At 42.9% G+C, this 24,828-nt stretch overlaps 1 protein-coding gene across 7 annotated transcripts in view; it reads left to right on the top strand.

The window, feature by feature from the left end:
* The window catches only part of NPFFR2 (neuropeptide FF receptor 2), a 45,433-nt gene extending 27,082 nt beyond the window's left edge, over positions 1–18,351 (top strand). For 4 of the 7 annotated variants that reach the window (XM_042856333.2, XM_005304132.4, XM_065595948.1 and 1 more), the window contains 5 exons: positions 5,457–5,516; positions 7,411–7,530; positions 8,194–8,533; positions 14,388–14,487; positions 16,319–18,351. In XM_042856333.2, the coding sequence (XP_042712267.1) occupies positions 8,206–8,533; positions 14,388–14,487; positions 16,319–17,162 (1,272 nt within the window). In that variant the 5' untranslated portion in view covers positions 5,457–5,516; positions 7,411–7,530; positions 8,194–8,205 and the 3' untranslated portion in view covers positions 17,163–18,351. Of the gene's footprint in view, positions 1–5,456; positions 5,517–7,410; positions 7,531–8,193; positions 8,534–10,673; positions 10,781–14,362; positions 14,488–16,318 lie in introns of all 7 variants that reach the window. The other 3 variants (XM_065595952.1, XM_065595951.1, XM_065595950.1) reach the window with 2 other exon arrangements.
* The last annotated feature ends 6,477 nt before the right edge of the window (positions 18,352–24,828 follow it).

Here is a 24,828-nt window from a genome sequence, read left to right as displayed (position 1 = left end):
TTAACGAGATAAGACGGGTGAGGTAAAATCTTTTATTGGACCGACTTCTGTTGGTAAAAGAGACGAGCTTTCTAGCTACACGGAGCTCCTCTGCAGGTCTTCTTCAGCTCTGTGTAAGCTTGTCTCTCTCACCAACAGAAGTTGGTCCAACACAAGATATTACCTCGCTCCCCTTGTCTTCCGTTTTTAAAATAGATCATTTTTATTTATTACCTCATAGAATTTATGCATCACATTATGATATTTTCCTGTTCCTCAAATGACTTATGTCCTCTCAGCCTCTGCAGGTTACTTATCCTTGTCTATTTTAACCAGCAAGGCCCGTGTCGATGCATAAAAGATTCCTTCTTGTTTTCCTCCTTCATGCCAATGCTCTGCTCCATCACTTTCAACCCAACACACAGTAGTCTCCAAGCAGTGGAATTCATATTCCTGATTCATATTCATTCCTGGCAACCTTAAGAATAACAACACTATTCACGGTGCCACATTCATCTTAGACCAGCTATACAATATGCGAGAATGCCATCACCTTCAAATGTGCTTTGACTTCATGAAGTTTCTCTTATTATTGTAATTCATCTTTATAGGACACGAAAGATATATATGTGGTGCTCTACAGGCAAGTACAATGTCAAAGGGCCCTGTCCTTGGATCCAGTCAAGCAAAGCCGAGCTCAGTCCAGGAGCTGAGGGACAAATGTGCTATATGCCCCTGATCACTGTGGTTGAACTGGTCTCAAGAGCTGGTCTTCACCGAAAACTTTTATTAGCTTAGTTACATCGTTCAGGGGTGCAGACCATACTAGGTCAATGGAAGAATTCTACCGTTAACCTAGCTCCTGCTGATTAGGGAGGTGGATTAACTACAGTGATGGGAGAACCTCTCCCATTACTGCATTGAGTGTCTATAACAGGGGTAGGCAACCTATGGCACGCATGCTGAAGGTGGCACGTGAGCTGATTTTCAGTGGCACTCACACTGCCCGGGTCCTGGCCACCGGTCCGGGGGAACTCCGCATTTTAATTTAATTTTAAATGAAGCTTCTTAAATATTTTAAAAACCTTATTTACTTTACATGCAACAAGAGTTTAGTTATATATTACTGACTTCTAGAAAGAGACCTTCTAAAAAGGTTAAAATGTATTACCGGCACGCGAAACCTTAAATTAAAGTGAATAAATGAAGACTCGGCACACCACTTCTGAAAGGTTGCCGACCCCGGTCTATACTGAAGTGCTGCAACTGCGCGGCTGTAGTGTTTTAAGTGTAGACCTGGCATAAGTTAGAGTAGCCCTGAGGTTGATCTAGCAGATGCCCAGCTGAAGTACCTCCCCACAAAAGGTTATTGTGTCAATGGAGGATGACTGGAGCAGAACAGGACTCTGGCCACGTCTTCCCCAACATATTCTCTGTTTTGCAGACTCAAAGAGGCATTGGGCTGGTTACACTGGCTCTGTGCTACTTGGGGACAGAGGTGCTGGAACTAGGGATGCTGGGGGCACTGCCGCACACCCTGGCTTGAAGTAGTAATAACAAACACCAAACACATGGTTTCCATCATCAGCACCCCCACTATAAACACTGTTGCAGCACCCTTGCTTGGGGACTCCCCATGCGCCACAGAAATCCTTAGTTGGCCATTTAGGTCAGAGCAGCACAAAGCAGACTTCACATAGAGCAGGATCTGGCCCAAGCTCCCTGGCCCAGGGACATTCTATCTATAAGCAACACCAAACCTCAACAGCCGGGCAACAGTGAGAGGGAGAAGGGCACTGCTATAGCAGAGGCGGAGGCTGCCCTTTGGAAGTGCCGTTTCCCCCCCGCTTGAAGTTGTTTGTCTCACATCATTCTTCTTTGTAAGTATATAAAAGTGTTATTATGTATAGCTAAGAGTGAAGGAGTGTCTTCCAACGGTGGGCTTGAAGGAGAGGAGTACAGCTGGACGAACGCTGCAAAACAATTCACTGTGAATTAGCTTCTATTGTATTTCCGTCCCTTTCTGGGTTCACTTCCCTTGAACAGTCCAGTGAACGAGTTTACAGCCAGCCATGTTTGCTAAAGCTGTGAATTTGAAACAAATACTACAAAATGAGAAGAGTGAATTTACAATTTATAATATTCACCCCAGGAAACTGATTCTAAGACTCTAAACTCATCTAACCAGGGAATAAGAAACGTACCATGGTGGCTACTCCAGAAATCTGACTCGCCACCAGGTTACTGCAATTTCACCCTGGTGTAGCAACCCTGGTTCCAGCAGAGTTCCACTGGCACAGAACTGGAGTAGCAGAGAGGTGAAACAGGCCCTAGGTGTTCACTAAAAACAGCCCAGATTTTAACTGTGGAATATTTGCAGCCAATTGCTCCAGAAGAGTTAGAGTACAGACCAAAACGTATCCCAATTTATTTGGGGGTATTTATTTGGGGAATCATTTTGGATTCACACACACTCTTGAGAAAATCACAGTCTCTTTAGGGTTAATTCATTAAAAGACAGGGAGGTAGAATCTTGCAGATGTAAGTGAAGGGGCAGAGAGGTGCGTTTGCAGGAAACAGTGCACTAGATAGGCACGCCTATCAGGGTAGCTTGCTTTAGTTGTATGCATTAATTCAATTTCCCCATTGATTAAAGAGTCATACTAATGACAGCAGACTTTGTACTCATGGGGTATGTCTACTCTGCAATTAGACGCCTGTGGCTGGCCCCCACCAGCTGACTAGGGCTTGCAGGGTTCGGGCTAAGGCCCTGTTTCATTGCGATGTAGGTGTTCAGGCTTGGGCTGGAGCTCAGGCTCTAGGACCCTGCGAGGTGGCAGACTGAATCCAAACGTCTACACTACAATTAAACAGCCCTTAGCCCAAGCCCCACAAGCCTGCGTCAGCTGGCACGGGCCAGCCATGGGTGTCTAATTGCAGTGTAGACATACCCATGGACCCAAATTCTCAGTTGCCCTACTCCTTGTGCAGTTGTTTGTAAAACCCTTCTAAATCAGAATAGTAGCATTTTGCACTGATATAAATGACAACATAGGGCGCAGAGCAATGGCACATCTGGTTGATGGTCTTTCCTCTTAATTCTTTCTCTGAAATGGCAGGGACTTCATCCCCTAAAATCTATAGATCTCTGGAACTATACAAACACAACTCTCTTTTCCCTGCAATGACATCTCCTCCCCTACCCCTCTGCTGCCCTTTGATGGCAAAGATTCTCTGGGAGCCATGCAAATCAGGGAATACAATATAGCATGAAATTCCCGCCATTGCAAAAGAGCAGTGCAAGGTCTTTGCATCATTGCAGTGTTGCCAGCTTTCCTGATATTTGGTCTTCTCCTTAAAGCCCTAGCAACTGGGGTCAAGTGATTCTATAAGACTCTCAGCTTTCTTTTAAAATAAAAAGTAAATTTCTAGTCCTCATGGTTGAAAACTTGAAACAAGTGGACCTCAGAGACTCAAAACCGGAAGGCAAATAAAAAGAAGCAAAAATGTATTATTTTTTTTTAAATCTCATGGTTTTTTGGGGACTGACTTCTGCTTTTTAAGAACATGTGGAGTTGACTGTACTGCCAGTGTCCCACTTAAGCCATCCAAATAGGCTGTGAGTTTTAACTGTTGCAGCAGTTTCTTGCTGGCCCTCCGCACGGGTGTGAATTTCTTCCATTTTGATTGCAGAATCCCATTAGCTTTATAAAGGTATGTTACGGTGCTTTGTTTACCCTGCAAGACAAATCGGTGATGCAGCATTGTTTACACATGCTGCTTCATTCCTTGGTGTTTCATTTACTTTTCATTAAGTATCTCAGTGAGTCTCAGCAGCAATCTGCAATGTTGCTAGCTGGGCATCCCCACAGATTTGTCTTGCTTAGTAACCAGATGAAGCCAAATACCACTTTTAAAATAAATCAGGACTGCCCACCCATTTTTGGTGTTTTCACTGGGACAGAATGTCTCCTTATCTTAGTCAGCCCAGCAGTGGAATAAGGTCCCATCCCAAGTCACGTTTGAGCTACCCAGAGCCTGGCTCTGGAGGTACGTCTGTACTGCACAGATTTTATGGTGGTAGATAGAGGACATGCACTGCATGCCCCTAGCATGAGTATAAATAGCAGTGTAGATGGTGAAGGGCTGCTTAGACGAGTAAAGACATGTCTGAACCCTGTGGGTATGTACCATACACAGCTCTCTCTCTCTCTCTCTCTCTCTCTCTCTCTCTCCATGCCCAAGCCGTGTCTGTCCTATCTACACTGCTATCTTTGGCAGTGTAGTTTCCTGCTGCCTCCCTGATGGCAGAGCCTTGCCCTTGCCGTAGATCAGAGCTAGCGTGGGAATTTACACCATTCCAGCTCTAGTATACACATCCCTTCTTCAGAACCCTGCCTCACGGCCAGCCCCGGGACGGGCGTTATTATTTGCCAGTGTCTATATTCACACTCTGCTGACACACTTTTAACGTTCTTGGGCCCATCAAAATTCTCCATCAAAAAGAAGATCCAGCCAACATTTCCCTTTCTTCCCCGTGATTAGTCACGCTCGTGGATGCTCCCAAGTTCAATTTATGATCCAGTCAGGAGAAACAAATATGGGAAGTGTCTTGAGAGCTTCCTTTCTTATTTATTATTGGTGTGTCTTTTGTCACCTATTTTAATACGAGGTTAGTTGGTCTTATTAATTAAAATCAACACTGCTCCTTTGACCTAGTTAGATATGCCTGATCAGTATATAAATACATAAGCCTGTTTTAATTAAATTACTTCCAAATTGTCAGTTGTATGTTGGACAGAAATCTGACCTCATTCAGTACCTAATTTAGTTGTTTCAAAGTCTCCATCTGGAAGATAAAACCGAGAATCGGTTTAAACCACTTGGGTGCTGAAAAGAGGTTAGGGCCTCTGGAGTCGCTGTAGATGTCACGACATCAATGTAGGTGTAATCTGGTGTCTAATATCCGTTTTACACGGGTTGTGTCACACAGGTTAAGAGTCTGATATGGGTTAAGATTATGATTAAGAATGTGCAAGATCTCACAGTTCTACTGGATCTAGAGGGCAAAAAATATAAATATATAAATATAAATGTGAAATATAAAGAAAGGATGAATCTAAAATGTCTGCACAGTATAACTCCTCGAGAGTTGGTGAAAGTGTGGTGGAAATATTTTGTCAGCTGCATTATTAATATTTGTTTTGTCTTTCAGGTTCAAGGTGAAGAACAAAAATCTTTCCTACACAAAGATTTTTGCTTTTCCCCTCCTTTTAATTTTATTTATAGTTTTGTGTACTAGCATAGGGCCGGCAACAGAGCTACACCTATTTACATCAGCTGAGGATCTGGCCCATAAAGGGTTATGTACTACTGGGATATATTTTAGGCAGTGATCTAGAACATTACTCTCTATACAAGACATATAATGCGAAAGGGTTTCATAACAAAAATTTCCTCTTTTTCTCCATTGGAAGGCTTTTCTGAACAAGGCTGATTTGCTGTGGGACTTGAGGCCTGCTTTTCAGAGGTGGTAGGTAAGTACCCACAGTGCCCACTGCCCGCCATTTTGGTTGGTTTGGTGTCCACTCATTTTTTGAGATGTATGGACATGCAAACCTGGGGAACATCTGGGTGACTTATTGTAACTGCGGTCACCAGGCAATCCTATTGTTCTGCAGCAATCCTTGTCCTCACATTGGTCGATACTAGCTCCCACACAGCACCTGCTGGGGACAGTCCTTGCAGAGCCCTTATTTTTGATTAAATGATCCCCTTTTCCTCTGAAGTTAATGACCCCTTTCTCTCTGAGATAAATGACCGGGTTCCCGGACTTACGAACATCTGACAAAAGCATAGCCCTAAGTGTGCAGTCTCTGCCACCAATTACACACATGCAAAGTGAAACAAAGTTTGAAAAGAGAGAGACAAAAATCTCTAAATAAAAATTAAAACACAGTAAAAGCAGAGCTGGGCTAGCACAGAGAACTGTGAGCAAGCGAGGCTCAGCTCTTGGTTACAAAGGAGTAGTTAAGCAACGGAAAAGCTAACACTTTTATAATTTCCTTGTCTCTCTTTACAGCTGCACAACTCCTGTGAGCGGCATCCCATTTTGGTGTGCCATGGGTGCAGCATGGGAGGGTTCTACCTCTTCGTTTTTTCGATTCTGACTAAATCAGTCTAAACACTCAGGGCCAGCTTGTGAACCCCTTCCGCACAAAGCGGTTCCCCGATGACAACGTCACTCATGTGAGGAATGGCTTTACAATCTGTCCCTAAACCCCTACAGTCTATGCCCCAATATGTAGGTGGGAGCGGAAAAAAAGCACTTCAAACATTGATGGTAACAAATAAGGGGAAAGACGTGTTTTAAATTCCATGCGCTTTCTTCTAGTTTGTTTGCAAAATGTTATGGTTCATGAAGCAACCTTGTCATAGTAAAACTGAAAAATATGTTCGACCAAGTCTTTGCAGTGTGAAATTCTGCAAGATGTTCTGAAGTTCCAAGGCAGGTGAATGGTTCAGGGGAAATGTTAACCAGCTGCATTCAAACATACTCAGCCGCACCTATCTATTGAGCAACCATCAATACAGTATTATTACTGGGATTCAATGGCTGTGCTTGCCTATGATCCCTGACTCCTTGGCACAGCTGAGGGAGCTGGGTCACAGTCTGTCTTACAGTGTTATTTTCAATAGGGTACTGTGTGTAGTTTGACAAGTGGGTTCTTTGGGGTGGGGTGTGGAAGAGAAAACTGCACCGATCACATTGCCTCAAAGGGCCACTCTAGAAGAGTCAACAACACTGTTGAAATATCTGTGGGCAATGACTGATACAAGTTTGACGCTGTCAGACTCAGATGCCCATGTCATCAAAACACTCCCACCTCATCTCTAATACTAACAAACATTGGCACTCTATGATTCTTGGTTAGTCAAAACTACTGCATTCCAGGATGATGCAGAACTTGGTTAGGTTTTCTAATATACCCAAGGAAGGCACAAAGATGGGAAACATTTTACAAGCAAGCAAATTAAATAAAGCTCCAAGAAACATAGTTCAGTATTTATTATTATTATTTATAAATCGTATTACAGTAGTACCTAGATGCCTCAACCCAGATCAGAGCGCCACGGTGCAAGGTGCTGTACAAACACAGAGTGAGAGATGATCTCTGCTTTAATGAGCTTACAATGCAAATACATGAGATGGACGAAGAGTGGGGAAAGCAGTATTATTTACTTTTTATAGATGGGGAGCTGGGGCAGAGAGAGATTAAGTATGACTTACCCACAGTCACATTGGAAGTCAGCGGCAGAGCCAGAAATGAATCCAGATATCTTGAGTTCCAGGCCAGCACCTTAACTGCTAGATGATCCTAAGCACAAAATATGCATTTCCTGGTTTAAATGTCTTATTTCTTGTTAAAGGAAAGAAGAAACAACAAATATAAAGTCTCCGTGTGCGAAAGAGAACAGTGATTCACTAATACTCTGCACCTGAAGTGAAATACAAACGATCAACGGTCTCACATCTGCCATTGCAAGCAGGTAGCAACTTCTCTTCATTGGAAGGTGCAGCTCACAGAAAACAGAATGACCACATCCCCTTTTAGATACATAGCTATATGCACCACAGTAGAAATATCCTGATGTTAAAGTCTCATGGTATCTTATGATCTACAGTTGCTAGAAACAAAAGCCTCATCCCATTGGAAAGGGAGGATTCCTAGATTTCTAAGGACTGAAATCTCCTTATTCTAGCTCCGAGGGGTGTGAATTACCAGATGGAAAGGCCCACATTTTTTAAAGTGGCCATTCATTTTGGGTGCCCAATTTTAAGCACAGCCCGTTGAGCGCCTGCAGAAGCCATGTCTGAACAGGAGGCCCAAGCCGCCTCAAACTGGACACCCAGAAACCACAGCACCCAAATTAGTGAAGGAAAGAAGGAATAACTTCTATGGTACATTGTATATTTTGAAAGAAAAAGCAGCGGCTGTTTGTGGCTGCTCGGACGATGGGCTGCTATAATCAGTCCTGGCAAATATGAGTGGGCAGACGGCAGGTGCCAGATGTGGTATATAGAATTGTTTGTACAGGTATTACAAGATTATAATACAGCAGCAGTGCCTGTTTTAATGGGAAATGGGCACACGGATCCCTTTAGGCAGCTTTCAGGCATATTATAATGTGCTCTTTTTTTAATCTTACAAGGTACAATTCAATATGAATGAGAGAGTGGATTCCAATTCTTCACTCAGTTGGCCTCACATGCAGAGTTTCAATGGCACATACAAGTATCCCTACCCAGACCACAACATTTCCTATGTGGACTTCTACCTTCATCAGCCACTAGTGGCAGCCATCTTCATCGTCTCCTACCTCCTCATCTTCCTCCTGTGTATGCTTGGCAATGGAGTGGTTTGCTTCATTGTTCTGAGGAGCAAGCACATGCGCACAGTCACAAACCTCTTCATCTTGAATCTGGCTGTCAGTGACTTACTGGTGGGGATATTCTGCATGCCCACCACTCTCCTGGATAACATCATAGCAGGTGGGTAGAACCTGCTGATATAAATGTTGGCGCGATCATGGAAATCTCCTACAGCGTTTGGTCCTCACTCGGGATGTGAAAATGCTTCGGACAAAATAAGAAGCCACCAAAATCTTTGCCTAAGCCTGCCCTGGACTAGAGCCCTAAATATATATCCAGTTCAAGAACAAGCAGAGCCAGATCTTTGGCCCCTGCTTTGGCTTCTGGGCATCATGAGAGCAGTTCAAAGGGCCAGGAAGCTGCAATCACAGCATAGGTGGTCTCACTACCCTTAGCAAGGGTGAACCCATGCTAAGTTACCATGCCCTGAGGCTACTCAGATGTACAAAAGGGAGCCAGTCCAGTCCCTGGCTGCCAATCAAAAGCTATTTTTGAATAATCTTTAATGGAATTATACATCAGAGCACATTAAAATGTACCACATTTTCCTGAGTCAGCGGGAGGTTTTCTTTAACCCTATGACTTTTTATGGAATTATACATAGTAGCATATTAAAATGCTAATTAAAACTTAAACACCAAAATCAGAAGAAGCACACATCTAGATTTATCAAACTTTTAAAAAAACCTGTACACCATCTACTAGTTAGCCATATATGTTTTTTTTAATTTTCAACCAGGAATAAAATTTCCTTTTCTAATAAATCCCTCGAACAGCTTTCTTTAAAATCTGGTAGCAGCTGTCTTTCAAAACTGGTAGAGAACCCCTAGAGGTATCACAGGTTTAATCTCTATTCATATTCCATTTGCTCAAAGTAATACCTTTCTTATCTTTTTACATTTATTAGAAATTAGTACCTATTGGCTTAAACTGCATAAGAGGCCTTTTAATTTTAGAACATTTTTACCTAATTAATTGCATAGGATATAAAATACCCTATAGAAGCAGTTTATAAGTATGTATTTGTCACCTGTCATGGAAATTTATCATTTGTGAATTACAAAGAATGTATTAGTTTCAAGGATGCAGCATAAAGAACCCTTGACCAGAGTTGTGTTAGACTAAAACAAGCATACAAACAAAACCCCCCAATATTTTTGACCTAGCTATTGACAAAAGAGCCTGTCTAGCACTTGTGTACCTATCAGAGAGATATTCATCTAGATTTATGTATCAAATTTTAAAAATCTATTTAATTTCAAATTATTTTAACACATATAATGGTATGCATAATACGTGAGCAGTGCAACATAATGGCACTCAAACCACATGGGATATAGAGACACAGTTTTGAATTTGTCTGGTTAAGACCATAGCCCATTGTATGGGTTGTATTACTTCTAAGAAATTGAATAATAGGTGTTTTGTTTTTTAAAGATAAGACAAGACTTTGTGTTCCAAGTATCCTTTATTTTATGTTTTATCTAAGCTCCCACATGCATTCTGGATCTCAGAGCCTGCCGTCAATATTTGAAGAACGACTGCATAGACGTTGGTTTTATTGCTACTGATTTTCGTTTTCTGAACATATAAAATAAAAGGCATCTTTATTTTGTTTTTTGCCTAATCTTAGCCCATACACTAGTGTACAATGTTAAAATAGTAGAGGAATTTTTACCCTGATTACTGAGCTAACACCAACTTTGCTGCTATTGTTAAATGGAGAATTAAACTATAGTACCCACCAAAAGGAGCACACATCTACAGTTATCTAACATATCTAAATAAATTTTTCCACACATTCCCTCTTACATGTTTATTTAAAACTAATAAAGAGTTCCTAATAGTATTACAAGCCCTGAGCCCCCCGCCCCCAAATATTCCTATATTTTTTCCACCGACTCATAAATGTTATGTATTTCTTCCCGTAATTTTGAATTATTGGAAATTAGCCCCTTTGGCTCAAACTATGCAAGAAGTCTGTTAATTTTGGTAGTTTTGCCTAATGGAAAACATAACATTCAAAAAACAAGAGAAAACAAACAAACAAACAAACAAAACCTCTAGCAGACAGTTTACAATGCTGTATTTCTTTCTTATATTGGATGTAAGTTAAGCAAGTTTAATTTCCAGGAGAATACAAACCCCTCATTCACAGAGGTGTATGATAGTAAAAAAGAGCCAGGAAAAAAAAGCAGAAATCCATAATTTTGTAATGGTTTGCAGCACAGAGATAAAAATGTTATTTGTTGTTCATTAGGTCTCTGATGAAACATCAAAATATTTATCAGAAGGAAATGGAGAGGCTGGTACACAATGAACATCTCTTTTACCACCCTATTACCATCAGATATCAGGAAAAGAATGGTAGGGAAGTGTGGATGGGAGTTTGTGTGGATGACAGCTGTTGCAATTTTTATCTCTATACTTCAAACAGATAGAAAAGTATAGACTGCGAAAAAATTTTCATGCTCTTTTTTTACTATAATACATCTGGTCTTTTTTGCCGCCCCGAGCAAAAAATAATAAAAAAATCGGGGCGGCCAGAATGGCAAAGCAAAAAAAAAAAAAAAAAAAAAAAAATCTGTGGCACAGACGGAGCAGCAAAGCAGGAAAACAAAGCCAAAAACCTGCGGGGCGGCCAGAGCCAAGGTGCAAGGGGACTCCCTGCGCTGCAGACGTGCCCCGGCTGGAGGGGGAGGGAGCGGGGGGAGAGAGAGAAGGGGGGTGGCCAGGGCTTCAGCGGGGCGCTCGCCACGCAGCCCCGACCGCTGCGCCGCCTGCCGGGAGGGCTCCGCGGCTCTCCGGTCGGCGGGGAGGGAAGGACACGGGCTGCCCTGCTGGGCTTGCTACAGACCTGGCACCGGTTGGGGCAGACAGAGCGCGCAGCCCGCTCTCAGCAGGGCGCTCCCCTCCTCCGCGCCGCCACCCCCTACAGAGCAGCCGGATCGGCGGAAAAAAAAAAAAGCGGCCGTGCCGCCCTAGCATTGGGCAGAATGCTGCCACGTAGAATCTGCCGCCCCAAGCACCAGCTTGCTCGGCTGGTGCCTGGAGCCGGCCCTGTCAAAGCAGGACCAATTCCCAACTAAATCATCCCAGCCAGGGTTTTGTCAAGCCTGACCTTAAAAACCTCTAAGGAAGGAGATTCCACCACCGCCCTAGGTAACCCATTTTAGTGCTTCACCACCCTCCTAGTGAAAAAGTTTTTCCTAATATGCAACCTAAACCTCCTGCACTGTAACTTGAGACCATTACTCCTTGTTCTGTCATCAGGTACCACTGAGAACAGTCCAGATCAGTGGTTCCCAAACTGGGGTTCGTGAACCCCTGGGGGTTCATGAAATGTTACAGGGGGTTCTCGGGAAAAAATTCCCTAATGGCGGACAGAGCTGTCCCTAGGGACCCCGGGCAGCACGGGGCCAGCAGACCGGAGCCCCTGGACTTCCCAGAGCTAAGCAGATCAAAGCAAGCATATCTATCACACTAAGGAGATTTAAACTTCAAGACTCCTTATAAGAAATGGAAAGGGAGTGGATATTTATTGCTGTTTTTAAAATTAAATAGGCAGCTAGTATTGTTTTTAAAATTATTATGAAGAACAAGTTTAAGCTTTGTTGAAATGTGCGTTGTTTGCCTGGACTGCTCAGGACCTGAATGCTTGTGTAGGAGGAACTCTTTGAGTTGGCTTCTTAAATACCTTTATGCTCTTTCACATCTGATACTCCTTGATGAAACATAGGAGCCTTGTCTTATAACAGTCTTATTCAAAGTGATACAAGCTATGAAAGTGAGATCTTGGAAGAGTTTTCATAATATAATAAAAATACTGTAATGATAAATAATAATAATAAATAGTGTGTAATAAGCATGTCATAAAAACAAATTTTATATTTCCAAGATCACTGCTTTTTATCATTTATACTCCGGTAAAGGAGAAACGCCCCTGGAAATATTCATTTTTAGGAGGGGGTTCGCGAGACTTGACATTTTAGTGAAAGGGGTTTGTGGGTTGTTAAAGTTTGGGAACCACTGGTCTAGATCCATCCTCTTTGGAACCCACCTTCAGGTAGTTGAAAGCAGCTATCAAATCCCCCCTCATTCTTCTCTTCTGCAGACTAAACAATCCCAGTTCTCTCAGCCTCTCCTCATAAGTCATGTACTCCAGCCCCCTAATCATTTTTGTTGCCCTCCACTGGACTCTTTCCAATTTTTCCACATCCTTCTTGTAGTGTGGGGCCCAAAATTGGACACAGTACTCCAGATGAGGCCTCACCAATGCCTAATAGAGGGGAATGATCTCGTCCCTCGATCTGCTGGCAATGCCCCTACTTATACAGCCCAAAATGCCGTTAGCCTTCTTGGCAACAAGGGCAAACTGTTGACTCATATCCAGCTTCTCGTCCACAGTAACCGGTAAGTCCTTTTCTGCAGAACTGCTGCCTAGCCATTCGGTCCCTAGTCTGTAGCAGTGCATGGGATTCTTCCATCCTAAGTGCAGGACTCTGCACTTGTCCTTCTTGAACCTCATCAGATTTCTTTTGAAATGAGGGGGTTGTATGCTGAATCCTGGAAATAAAACTTCCTTCTCAATTCACAAATGATGAATGTTTAATCCAGGTGTGACAGTCATGGAACTGCTATATATTAAGCTATGAATCATATTTAATAATGATATGAATATTGTAAGTGACCTAGTCAGTGAGGTAAACTTGCTGTATAATTACGAAAATTTGGAAAATCCATGCAATATATCTCATCACTTCCCCTTTTATTCTTCTGACCATTTGCATTTATTTATTTAGATTTGAGCTAGTTGCATATTATATATATATATATATATATATATATACACATAATTTATTTAAAGATTCACATAAGGATACATTCAATAGAATATAAAAACTTATTGTTTTCCAAAATGGTTGAATGGCAGTGAAAATGCACACAGGTCCAGAAATGATACCGAGGCATTCTGGAAATTTAGGAAAGGGCTGGCAGGACCTTCAGAGCCATGCAGCCAGCTCATTGGATAAAAAGAGGGTGGAATATGGGAGGGACATGCTGTCTAAAATAAGCTTTTGATTGGTGCATTATTGCAGTGTGGGACATGGACACCTGCCAACCAATACATTGTGATGAAAGGTATAGAGTTATTACTATGACTCTTTGCAATCAGTGCTGGGAATTAAACATGTTCAGAGGTGGTGAAGGAGGCAGTCTATGTTAGATGTACAGTCACACTCCATTAGCCCTATTCACACTCAGACATTTGTAAGGGGACTTGAAGTAGTCTTTGCTGGTAGAATTTACATGCTGAGAAACCAGAAAGTGTAATTTAAAATAAGACATGGTCGTCTTCAACACACATCTTCCTATATTTTGTTCTTATTGCTTTTCTTGCTACATTCCTCCTTTCTACCCTTTGGTACGTGCGTTTCCCAAGATTAGATGCCATTACTGTTAGATTCAGTAGACTCTGTTGGTCAAATTCAGAGATGACGTGTAAAGGATAGTGTGTAAGTTGTTGGTAACCAGGGATGAGTTTAAGTGATTAACCAATTCTAATGAGCCTAAGTTGATACATACTGGGGGGGCCTAGGACAAGGTGAAAGTTATACCACTGTAAGGTAAGGTCCCTGTTTTATATGGAAGCATGTGAGACCACTGCAGCTATAGTGTCTATCTTCCTTTCCTCTCACATGATGCTGCTCTAACCGGTGCTCAAGCTAATGCTTCAGATGCATGTGTGCTGCTATCAGGGTCAGCAGAAGAACATCTCTGCCCCCTTTTATTACCTTGTGGTGGGGTCACTGTGCACCATCATTCACCTGCACTTGGACAGCATTATGCCTGGGGGGGAGTACTTCATCTCTGGGAGTGTTCTGGGAAGGATGCTCCTTCGCTGAGCCTTCAGCGTTGTAGTGAAATGGAGGCAATTTACCTTTCTAGGGTTATTTCAATTTGTACCTTCCAGGATGGCCCTTTGGGAGCATGGTCTGCAAAATGAGTGGGATGGTCCAGGGAATCTCCGTCTCAGCCTCCGTTTTCACTTTGGTTGCAATTGCAGTTGACAGGTAAGACGATGTAAAGCTCTGAAATCAATATTCATTAAAAAAAAACAAAAATATATTGCTCGTCATCCCGGGATCCCCAGCATTTTTATAATTACCAATTCATCCTCATTACACCCTGATGAGATGGGGTGTATTGTGCCCATTTTCTGGATGGGCAGAATGAGGCACAGCTAGGTTAAAGTGTGGCCATCACCATTTTCCCCCCACTTAATTTCCATGAAGATGGTAGAGGAGCAGGCACTGCAGGGGAACCCCCTTAGTGTGGCTTCAGCTATCCCGCCTGCTGCTTGCAGAGCTGAGAACAACAGGTCTAAAATTCTGATCCTAGGGCCCTCTGATCTGCTGCTGAGAGAAGAGAAGCCCGTGAGTTCCCATCCCCCAGCAGAGCAAGGAATTCACCCATCCCAGTCTGGGTAGAGTGCCCCAGAGGAGACTGGCAGATCCTGTGTCTGCTACTCTCCCTTCAGGTGGCAGATCAAAGAACTGCTGGGACCAGAAGGGCCCCTCCCAGGTCTGTAGTAGCAGCAGCAGGAGGGGTGGCAATTCCATGCTCAGGGTCTCAGGATTTAGCCCACTGGACTACTCTAAAGAGCTCCTCCTCCCTCCCAGCCGGTCCATCTTTTATGAAGGATGTGTGTCTTCTCCCAGCCCCCAGCCAGGCTGCTCTGGGTCCCTCCCGGGGGTAGGGGAGGATGTTACAAATGCTCTATCCCAGCTCTACTTCTGCCTCTTCAATGCTGTGGGGAGGGTGTTTCTCCCTTGTTCCCCCCACAGAATACCACTGGGGGCAGGGGGATAGCCAGTTGCTCCGCCTCAGTCCCCTGCTGCCTCTCTCATCTCATTTTGGGAGCAGGGGTATGTCTCTCCCTTCCTGCCGCAGATTCCTAGCCACTGCCTTCTCCCTTCGACTCCACCCTTGCCCTTCTTTGAAGCAGCTGCAGGCTCTTCAGGCAGCGTCCGCTGGCCCCACCCCTATGGCGATGTAGAAGTCTGCCGAAGCACGAGTTTGGATTCAGTCGAGGGATGTTCAAAATTAGCATAAAATACATGTTTTTTCAACGAAAGATTGTCCATTTGCTGAGTCTGACCCTTTTTTAACGGCAAGTGATGTCAGTGAGTAGGACCACATTTGATGTGACTGTCCCGTGTCGTACAACAGAGACGAGGCAGAGCTGTGTATACAGCGCTGCATCTGGGGGCCTGGCCCAATGCTCTGTCCAATAGACCAAACCCCTGTGCAGCATGGTAGAAAATTCCTTGTTCCACGAGTACGGTAGGCCCAGCGAGAGAGGCTGTTTTGCAGTGGAAGTAAATGTTTATGAATCAGCCATTCCAAAACTGTGGTCCATGTGCTACCCATGCATACTTCGCTGGTGGCCGGCAGAACTGATTGGTCACATGGTGCTGGCTCCTCCTCCTTATGTCCAGCTGCTAAGTGACATTGATACACCTAAAACTACATGAAATACTTTCCTAATGCCACCTTTCCACGTCAGCAGCTATTGCCATCGCCACAGGGATGTTATTCAATTGTCTTTGGGCAGGGAGGTGGCCCAGCCAATCGTGAATGGGAAAGGAACGGTCTATAAGGCAATTTCTGACATATGGACCACATTGTCAAGTTTGAGGACCCCCGTTACAAATCATGGGCCAGATCTTCAGCTGGTGTAAAATGCAAAACTCCACTGATGTCAGTACATTGATTTACACCGGCTGAGGCCCTCGCTGCACATACGTATTTCTTAGGTTTAAAATAAATGATTGAACTGGGTTTTATTGACATTGATTATGTGGCTTTTAGATTTATTCTCTGGCATTCTGTTCACTACAGGTTCCGATGCATTGTTTACCCATTTAAGCAGAAGCTCACCATATCAACTGCGGTTGTCATTCTAGCAGTCATCTGGGTTCTGGCTATCGCCATCATGTGTCCGTCTGCAGTCATGTTGCAGGTACAAGAGGAAAAGTATTTCAGGGTGATCCTTGGCTATAGCAATCAAACCAGCCCTATATACTGGTGCCGGGAGGACTGGCCCAATCAGGAAATGAGAAAGATCTATACAACGGTGCTGTTTACCAACATCTACCTGGCCCCCCTTTCACTCATCGTCATTATGTATGCTAGGATAGGGATCGCGCTCTTCAACAAAGCAGCACCTGTAGGGGGAAAACAGAGCCAGGAGCAGCGCCACTCCGTGTCCAAGAAGAAGCAGAAGGTGATCAAAATGCTCATCATTGTGGCTTCACTTTTCATCCTCTCCTGGCTCCCCTTGTGGACTTTGATGATGCTCTCAGACTATGCCAATCTGACGGCGGTCCAGCTGCAGATCATCAACATTTACATCTACCCCTTCGCTCACTGGCTGGCCTTTTTCAACAGCAGCATCAACCCGATCATCTATGGCTTCTTCAACGAGAACTTTCGCCGAGGCTTCCAGGCAGCCTTTAAGCTTCAGCTCTGCTCCGGGGAAATGATGCGCAGGGAGTTCTACTCCCAGAGGGGCCAAAGCAATGCCATATTACCGGCAACCACCCACCAGCTGCTGGAGGACCAACCTTCTCAAAATGCCAAGGATGAGGAGAAACCAATTCAGAGAGGGAACTGGATGAACAACCAGCAGGACTTGATGATGGAAGACCTAGAAAAGGCAACCAACAACAATGGAGTAAAATGAAATTTGCTATGAACTGGTTTATTCCTTGGCAGAGTCTGATGTGGTGTGAGGTTCACACGATTTAAGCCCTCGCTGGCAAAAACAAAACAAAACACATCTTAAGATGTTACTATTGTAAAGTATGTATAATTTGTAGAATAGCTGGTTGCTTGGACTAGATATGAGGCCTAATTCTGCCCCCCTTTATACCAGTGTAAATCAGTTACAACTCCATTGAAGTCAGTGGCATTACACAGACATAAACATGGTATAAGTGAGAGCAGAATGAAGACCACTGATTTAAATGGAGATGCTCCTGATTTACATTTGGTGTACTGGGGAGCAGAATCAGGCCTGTATTGGTTTAGTTTTACACTGTTCTCAGAATAGGTGAAACAGGGTTGCATAAAGTTTTGTTAGAGAAATGTTACAGCATGTAATGCTATTGCTATTAATCCATACAACAGTTTTGTCAGAGTAGAATCTGAAGAGGTTATTGATTTATTTAATATCCACTTAGATGTTGGGGTTTGGACTGGGTGCGAATCATGGAATGATTCTGCTGGAACATTTTCATTATTTTTTCATTAGCCAATTTTGGACACAATCAAAATTTTATTTTGCAGATTAGGATGGTGGTTTATGAGACTAATGAAAAATCCTCCACTTTTAATTGAACAGTGTCCATTTTACAAAGTCAGGATAATCCAACAAACCCTCATTTTTACAAGTTAGCTGTTACATTCACTTCATTTATTAATAGCCCCTCCCAGTATCACTGTTTTATATTTATTGCTCAAGCATAATAGCGGGTTCCTGAAATCATTCATTCTGCTATGTTACCATTACCATTAATTCAAATGTTAGAGATTTGCTTAATAGACCAGCATTAATGTTTTAATCCTCTGAATATAGAATATTGTGCCACCCAGCTTCCAGGCAAATGTATAATTTGTATTCACAGTGCTTCTGGCCTGGAGATATTGTATGCTGACTGGTTTTTTTTAATATATCTGCCTGTTTGAACTGGTGTGAGGTGTGCAGCTTCTATGGCTTCTTATTTGTTCCCCTTTCTGGCTGATTCTTTAGTTAATTTTGTGATTGAACTGTCATTCAGTTTATCTGTCTCTCAGTTTGAGAAATAAAAAGGATTAAGGATTGAGAAATAAAAGAAAAGCTGCTTTTATGCTGCAGTTTTGGTGGGTTCTCAGAATCTTGTTCTTATATTTTTTCAAATCTTTGATAAAGAAATATCTTGCCAAAATATCGTGTCCAGCGTCTAAGTTGCACATTTTGATGGTAGCTATTCTAGATACCAGGACATCATTGCTCTACCAAGAGACAGTAACAGGAGTATTTTAAGGTTCCGATCCTCCAGTCAGATCTGCAGGGGCAGAGACTTGCACCCCCCCCCCCCACAGAGCTTCACTGAAATCAAAGCACACACGCTTCTGAAGTCACTGGGGTTCCACATGGACGCAAGGCTCCATCCACACAGAGCTGGGGCTTCACAAGGCGGACATGATGAAGGCCTATGGAATAATATAGAATATCCACCTGTCAATGCAGAATTGTTCCCAACTGTTAGTCCAGGCTGGAATATTCATCACAATACAGTTATTTTTGGATGAAACTTCACTGTTTTTAGTTCATGAAACCTCCACACAGCTCACAGGAATCAAAACATTTCAACTAAATTTCACATGAAACATTTTTCCACAATGTTTTTTGGTTAAAATGAAACAGCAGTTGGGGATTTTGAAGAAAAAGCAACAACAGCTCTAATTTTGCAGGTAAGATTTCATGAGGCATTATTACTAAGGCTAGGATTTTCAAAGGAGCCAATAGGATTTGGATGCCTGACACCTTTAGTCTCCTTTGAAAACCACAGCATAAAGGCTTGCCTGAAATCCAGCTATTAAGGCCCAGATCCTCACATTTACTTAGCCATTTATTGATTTCAGTGGAACGTAGGTGCATAAATACCTCTGAGGATCTGGTCTTATGAGCCTACTGCATTCCTTCGGCCCACTACTCTTTCCTTCACTCACTGCACTTTTAAAAAATGGGCTTAGGGTTGCCTGGCATGGTTTGTTCTTCACGGATTCCTGAGGCTTATTCCTTTATACTCTACAGGCCAAATTATGGCTGGCTTGGTGTGAGCTGTTTATTGCTTGTGGACTGGTTCACATTCTCTGAGTTGCCAGTGAACAAAGGTGTGACGTGTGTTAGGAATACAGCTATTTCAGGTGAGAAATACCCTGAGCTTCATCAGTTTCTCACCCTGTTTTGTATTTATTATACCGGAGAATGTCCAAATCATTCAATGCATGTCCAAAAAGAAAGAGAGCGCGCTTGTTGTACAGCAGCAGCATTATTTACTGGCAGTGAGGCCGAGAGGCAGATGACATTACCAAAGGGAGATACTTTTGAAGAGCACAGAGGTTGTATGTTCAAATTAATGTGCCTAGTTTAATGGTATAAACCTTTCAGGCCTACATGAGTTAATCCTGCTACAATTTGATACAAGAGTGACATTCAATAAACTAATAATTGAGATGGATATTGCAGTGGCTTTTTTCTGCCTAAGATGTTTTTGCCACAAGGTTTTTGCTCCTTCTTGAGTAAGGTGGTGATTCGGCAAAGCACTTAAGTACATGGTGAATTTTAAGTATGACCTTAAGTCCATCCCAGTTTTCAGCAAAGCACTTAAGTGTGTGTTTAACTGAAGTCTAATTGAAGTCAAGGGGACGTGCTTTACTGAAACAGGGCCTAGAAAACAGATGCTGACTGCTGCTATTGGTTCAGAAGGTTTACCCTTCATTAAAGGACATGGTTCACAAAGTACATAGCGTCTACTGCTTTGACTTAACTAAAAAGTAGAAGTAGAATCCCTGTTTTGTGAGGGATTTTTATATTTCAAAATTTGGCTTAGTTTTGAATTGGAACAAAACCTGATAATGTAGAAATTCTGCACAAAGGAATACTTTCCCCCCCAAATGTGGGATGGCGTGTCCACCCCACACAGGGGCTGAATAGGCAAAATAGTCCAATTAACCCTGCGACAGGCTGTACCTGGAGGGAAGCCAAGGACTGACAAGGCCTAATGTTTGATGAAGCCCAGCCATGGGAGGAGCTGGGATAGGCCTATAAAGAGAGGAAGAGTTATGCTCTCATATCCTACAGACTCACTTGTCTACAGAGCCAGGACCAGATCCGGCTCCAGATGAAGTAAGAGGGCACAGTTCAAATGGTCTCTTCCAACCCTAATATTCTATGATTCTGTGAGGAGAATAAGCCCTGGGATCCTGCCTTGGACTATAGATTCTGGCAAGCATCTGAAGAGGGGTGAAGTATCCACATGGAGCAAAGGAAGCGCCAATGGTAACCCATGATAGAGCCAGAAGATAGGGAAGAAAGGTAGAAACGAGTGCAGGGAACCAGTAGCAAGGCCAGAGACTGAGCAGACTGTGGCTACTGGGCATAGGGTCTCTGGGCTGGAATCTGGAGTAGTGGGCAGGCCAGGGTTCCCCTCATGGCCACAAGGAAAGTGGCACAGACTGGGCAGTCTATCAGAAGCCTGCCTGAGACAGTTTGTCCAGTGTGCCTTTGTTACCCCACAAGAAGAGGACAATAGTGACCAGGTCGGTGGACTGAGTTATGAAGAGAGAGCAACTGACTCCAGAAAGAGACACACACACACACATATATATCATGGTGAGCAACCAAAGGAGGGGGCATCAGACCAGCTGAGAAATATTCCGCAGATGAACCTCAAGGAAACATCTCCACGATGAGTAGTTAACCCATCACAGAATGATTAAAACATTTAATTTCAATGCAATCCAACTTTTAAAAATTGTACATAACACGAAATTTTAAAAATTGAAACAGGAAGCCGTTTCAAATGAAAGATCGAAACATTTCATTCCAAAGATGTGTTGCTGTAACTTTTTTTATGTTTGCTTTTCTTGTAAATGAAATTTTGGCAAAATCAACATGCTTTTGTGAAGAACTTCGATTGCAATGGAGTTGCATTTTCAGACCAGCTCCACTAAAAAGGAATATTCCCATCCCCAAATCATCACACATCTGGCCTGTTTTACTGCTGATAATCCATGGCACAGTTAATTACATCACATTCTGATTTTTTTAAAAAAATTTTTGGCAATTCAGGTAACAGTGAATTAGCATGCTTGGTTACATAATTAATATCAAGCAGTCTGAATTAATTGCCATATAGACCTTAGTTCATCTTCAATAGATACTAAATGTTCTGAGCATAAAAATCGGGTACTTCGTGGATTTACATGTTATCAAAGGATGAATGGATACGTGCACATCTTAACTCCAATAAGCATCTGTTTTGAGCTGGTCCTGAATTTTGATGATTATTTTAAGACCCTTTCTAGGGGCCAATCTTCCTTTCATTGAAGTCAATAGAAGTTTTACCACTGACTTCAGTAAAAGCATTATCAGGTCTGAGATGTCTAATATATTAAGGTCAAGATTCTCAGAAGTTAGTGCTTAAAATTAGGTGGCTTAATCCATATTAAGTATCTAAGTAGGTGGCCTGTTTTTCCAAGGAGCTGAGCACCTTGCAGCTCCAAATGCTCCCACCTCAAAGTTCTGACTGTTCAGGTATATGGATTTGGTTTAGGTTTATCTCTGGTATTTAATAGCTGATAATTCAATGTCAAGTGGATTGTCATGTTCCTCATTCATACCATATGCTCCTTTTTGTTATCAAACATGTATTGGGAGTTAATTTGACATAATTCCTTGCTTTAACTGTTTTCTGAGGTTTAGATTAAGAGTTTCTCATTAACTAATGAGTTACAAGCCCATAAATAAGAGCACTTCTCACCTCAAAATATAAAAATCTAGCTGTCATTTAATGGCTGAGAATTTATAGTAAGTGATAAATGTTTAATGACAGTATTAATGTCTTGCATTCGCTAATGAGTTAACAAGCGGAATTAGAAACACTACATTTCAAGTTTCATTGGTTTGGTACCTCTGCAAATCGTATTCTCTCAAACATTTATAATAGCTGAGCAGCACGTATTCACTGTCAATATTCACATAAACCATGATAATTTATCTTCTAGCATCTGACTGTAGCTAGAGAACATCTCTCCCCCCTTCCCCATTGTTGTTAAAGGCCTGGTCCACGCTAACCCCCCACTTCGGACTAAGGTACGCAAATTCAGCTACGTTAATAACGTAGCTGAATTCGAAGTACCTTAGTCCGAACTTACCGCGGGTCCAGACGCGGCAGGCAGGCTCCCCCGTCGACTCCGCGTACTCCTCTCGCGGAGCAGGAGTACCGGCGTCGACGGCAAGCACTTCCGGGATTGATCCCAGAAGATAGATCGCTTACATCCGGACCAGGAAGTAAGTATAGACGTACCCAAAGTGATGTCTCCAACGTTCATGTTAGGGAGCTGCAGGGAGCGTTTGGCATTGCTGAAAAATGTAGGCTCCAGTGCTGTGAACGCTTTGCTGTGAGTAGAACCTTCCACCCCCAAAGAGCCTCCCTGCAGGCTTTGTCCTCCGGCATGGAGAAGTCTGAGGATCAGAGCTTTGTTCAACACCTAACTACAGGTTTCAGTGACTTACTTCAGGCACCTGCATTTGAAAATTTGGCCCAGTATATTTCTATTTGCCTTGTGTAACTTTTTTTTTTTTTTTTTTAAAACCCACCTGTAGCCATTTTAAAGGTAGGCACTGAACTCTAACTACCTGAGCTATTCAAAGGAATGATTAGATTAGATTAATGGAGATATCCCATCTCCTGGAACTGGAAGGGACCCTGAAAGGTCATCGAGTCCAGCCCCCTGCCTTCACTAGTAGGACCAAGTACTGATTTTGCCCCACATCCCTAAGTGGCCCCCTCAAGGATTGAACTCACAACCTTGGGTTTAGCAGGCCAATGCTCAAACCACTGAGCTATCCCTCCCCCACTGAGCTATCTGGTTATTGATTTTTATTATGATTATTACTTCATAATTTTTATGTTTCATTTCACTTTACTGTTGCATGCAGTGCCGTCGGTTTGACATAGAGTGGAATGGCTGAGCTATTGGCTTATTGCCAAAATTGGTACTACTATAAAGCTTCTAGAAAGTCATATTACCCTCCTATGCACCTTGGAAAAGAAAATCGATTTAGGATGGAAGATAAAATACAGGAGTTCAATAGCATCCCCCAATAGATAAACTTTCCTATTATTATTTTTTCATTTTTGGCAGAGTATAGCCACAAATAAACACAGAACTTTACAAAACACAGAGCAAGGCATGTATCCTGCAGCAAAAAGCTTATTGACAGACAGAGACAAGCCAAAGGCAAGACAAGACTAAAATATAAGTGAAGGAGCGTGTGAAGAAGTTATTGGTGAGGATAATAAGGGATGAAGGATTTCTGGAAGACATGGTTTATAAAGAGAGATGGTGCTTAGCAGACAATAAAACAGAAACTGTTCCAAGTGCAGGAAGCTCCATTACTGGAGGTACAAAGCAGACCACAATATATGTGTGTGTGTGTGTGTGTGTGTGTGTGTGTGTGTGTGTGTGTGTCTGTGTCTGTGTCTGTGCATGTTTGTTCGTCATTTACTGGCCCACAGGGATGATAAGAGATTTACTACCAACTCAGTTATCATAGGTCTGGTCTCAGCTCTCCGGGTGCGGGAGTGTGGCTTGCTGCATAGCTGCGTGCATGGGAGTATTAATGGACAGGGAGCAAGAAGACAACATATGAGATAGCAATCTAGCTTACAGTGTCAAGAGACTGTTGCTGAGGAAAAAGGAGGGAGGATTTCTGGAAGAAATCCAGGGCCCTGAAGTTAAGAACAAGGAACCTGAATCTAATGAGGGGAAAGCCAGAAAGCCACAGAAGGAGTGATGCAGTCAAAATGGCAGGCACAGATGCCTTTACCAGTGGTGGTTTAGACTGTCCAAAGGGGTGGAGAAGTTGCGAGCCAGGAGAGGAGTCATTTAAGGAAATCAAAGGGATTCTGAAAATGAAATCACAGACAGGGGTGGGGGGCGGGGGAGGGGAGGGACATGCATTAACCTCAGGAACTCTGCAGCCTGAAGTAATGCATCTGTTACTTGTCGTGTTTCGGGGGCGGGGATGCGGGGGGAGGGGAGAGATAGATCTAATTTTTTCTCAGACCTCTTCAATATTTATATGAAGAATTGCTGTAGGGAAGACATTTAACACTCATTTTGATTAAAACTCCCTTGACGAGACTGAACAACAAACCATTTCGGTTGTTAGAAGAAATCTGCACCGAACAGCTGTTGGAGATTTGGTAAGCCTCTGGAGAAAAATGTTACTTTCTGTTCAGAATTTCATGACACTTCACCCAGACTAGACAGGACATTATCACAACAAAATAAACCGCATTTAGAGAACAGAATTCCATCCAAGCAGGGCCCTGCAGAGACCTGCTGTGGTGCACTCCACTAGCTGGTGCCGCAGCCAAAGTAAATCTGAACAAAGATGATGATGATGAGAGGGAGACAAGGAAGGAGATCAATTCTACAGCATCCTGGTCCTTCTATGGGCATGGAGTGGGAATTGTCCTTTTAACACAAAGTCCCTGATCCTGCAAACTCTTAAGCATGTGCGTAAGTTTACTCACATGAGTCACCACATAGCTTCCAATGGCTAAGTGACC

Source organism: Chrysemys picta, chromosome 5 (assembly GCF_011386835.1).
Source record: "Chrysemys picta bellii isolate R12L10 chromosome 5, ASM1138683v2, whole genome shotgun sequence".
In the NCBI taxonomy this organism is placed as follows: domain Eukaryota; kingdom Metazoa; phylum Chordata; order Testudines; family Emydidae; genus Chrysemys; species Chrysemys picta.
Note: the sequence above shows the minus strand (reverse complement) of the source record. Positions and strands in the feature narration are given on the sequence as shown.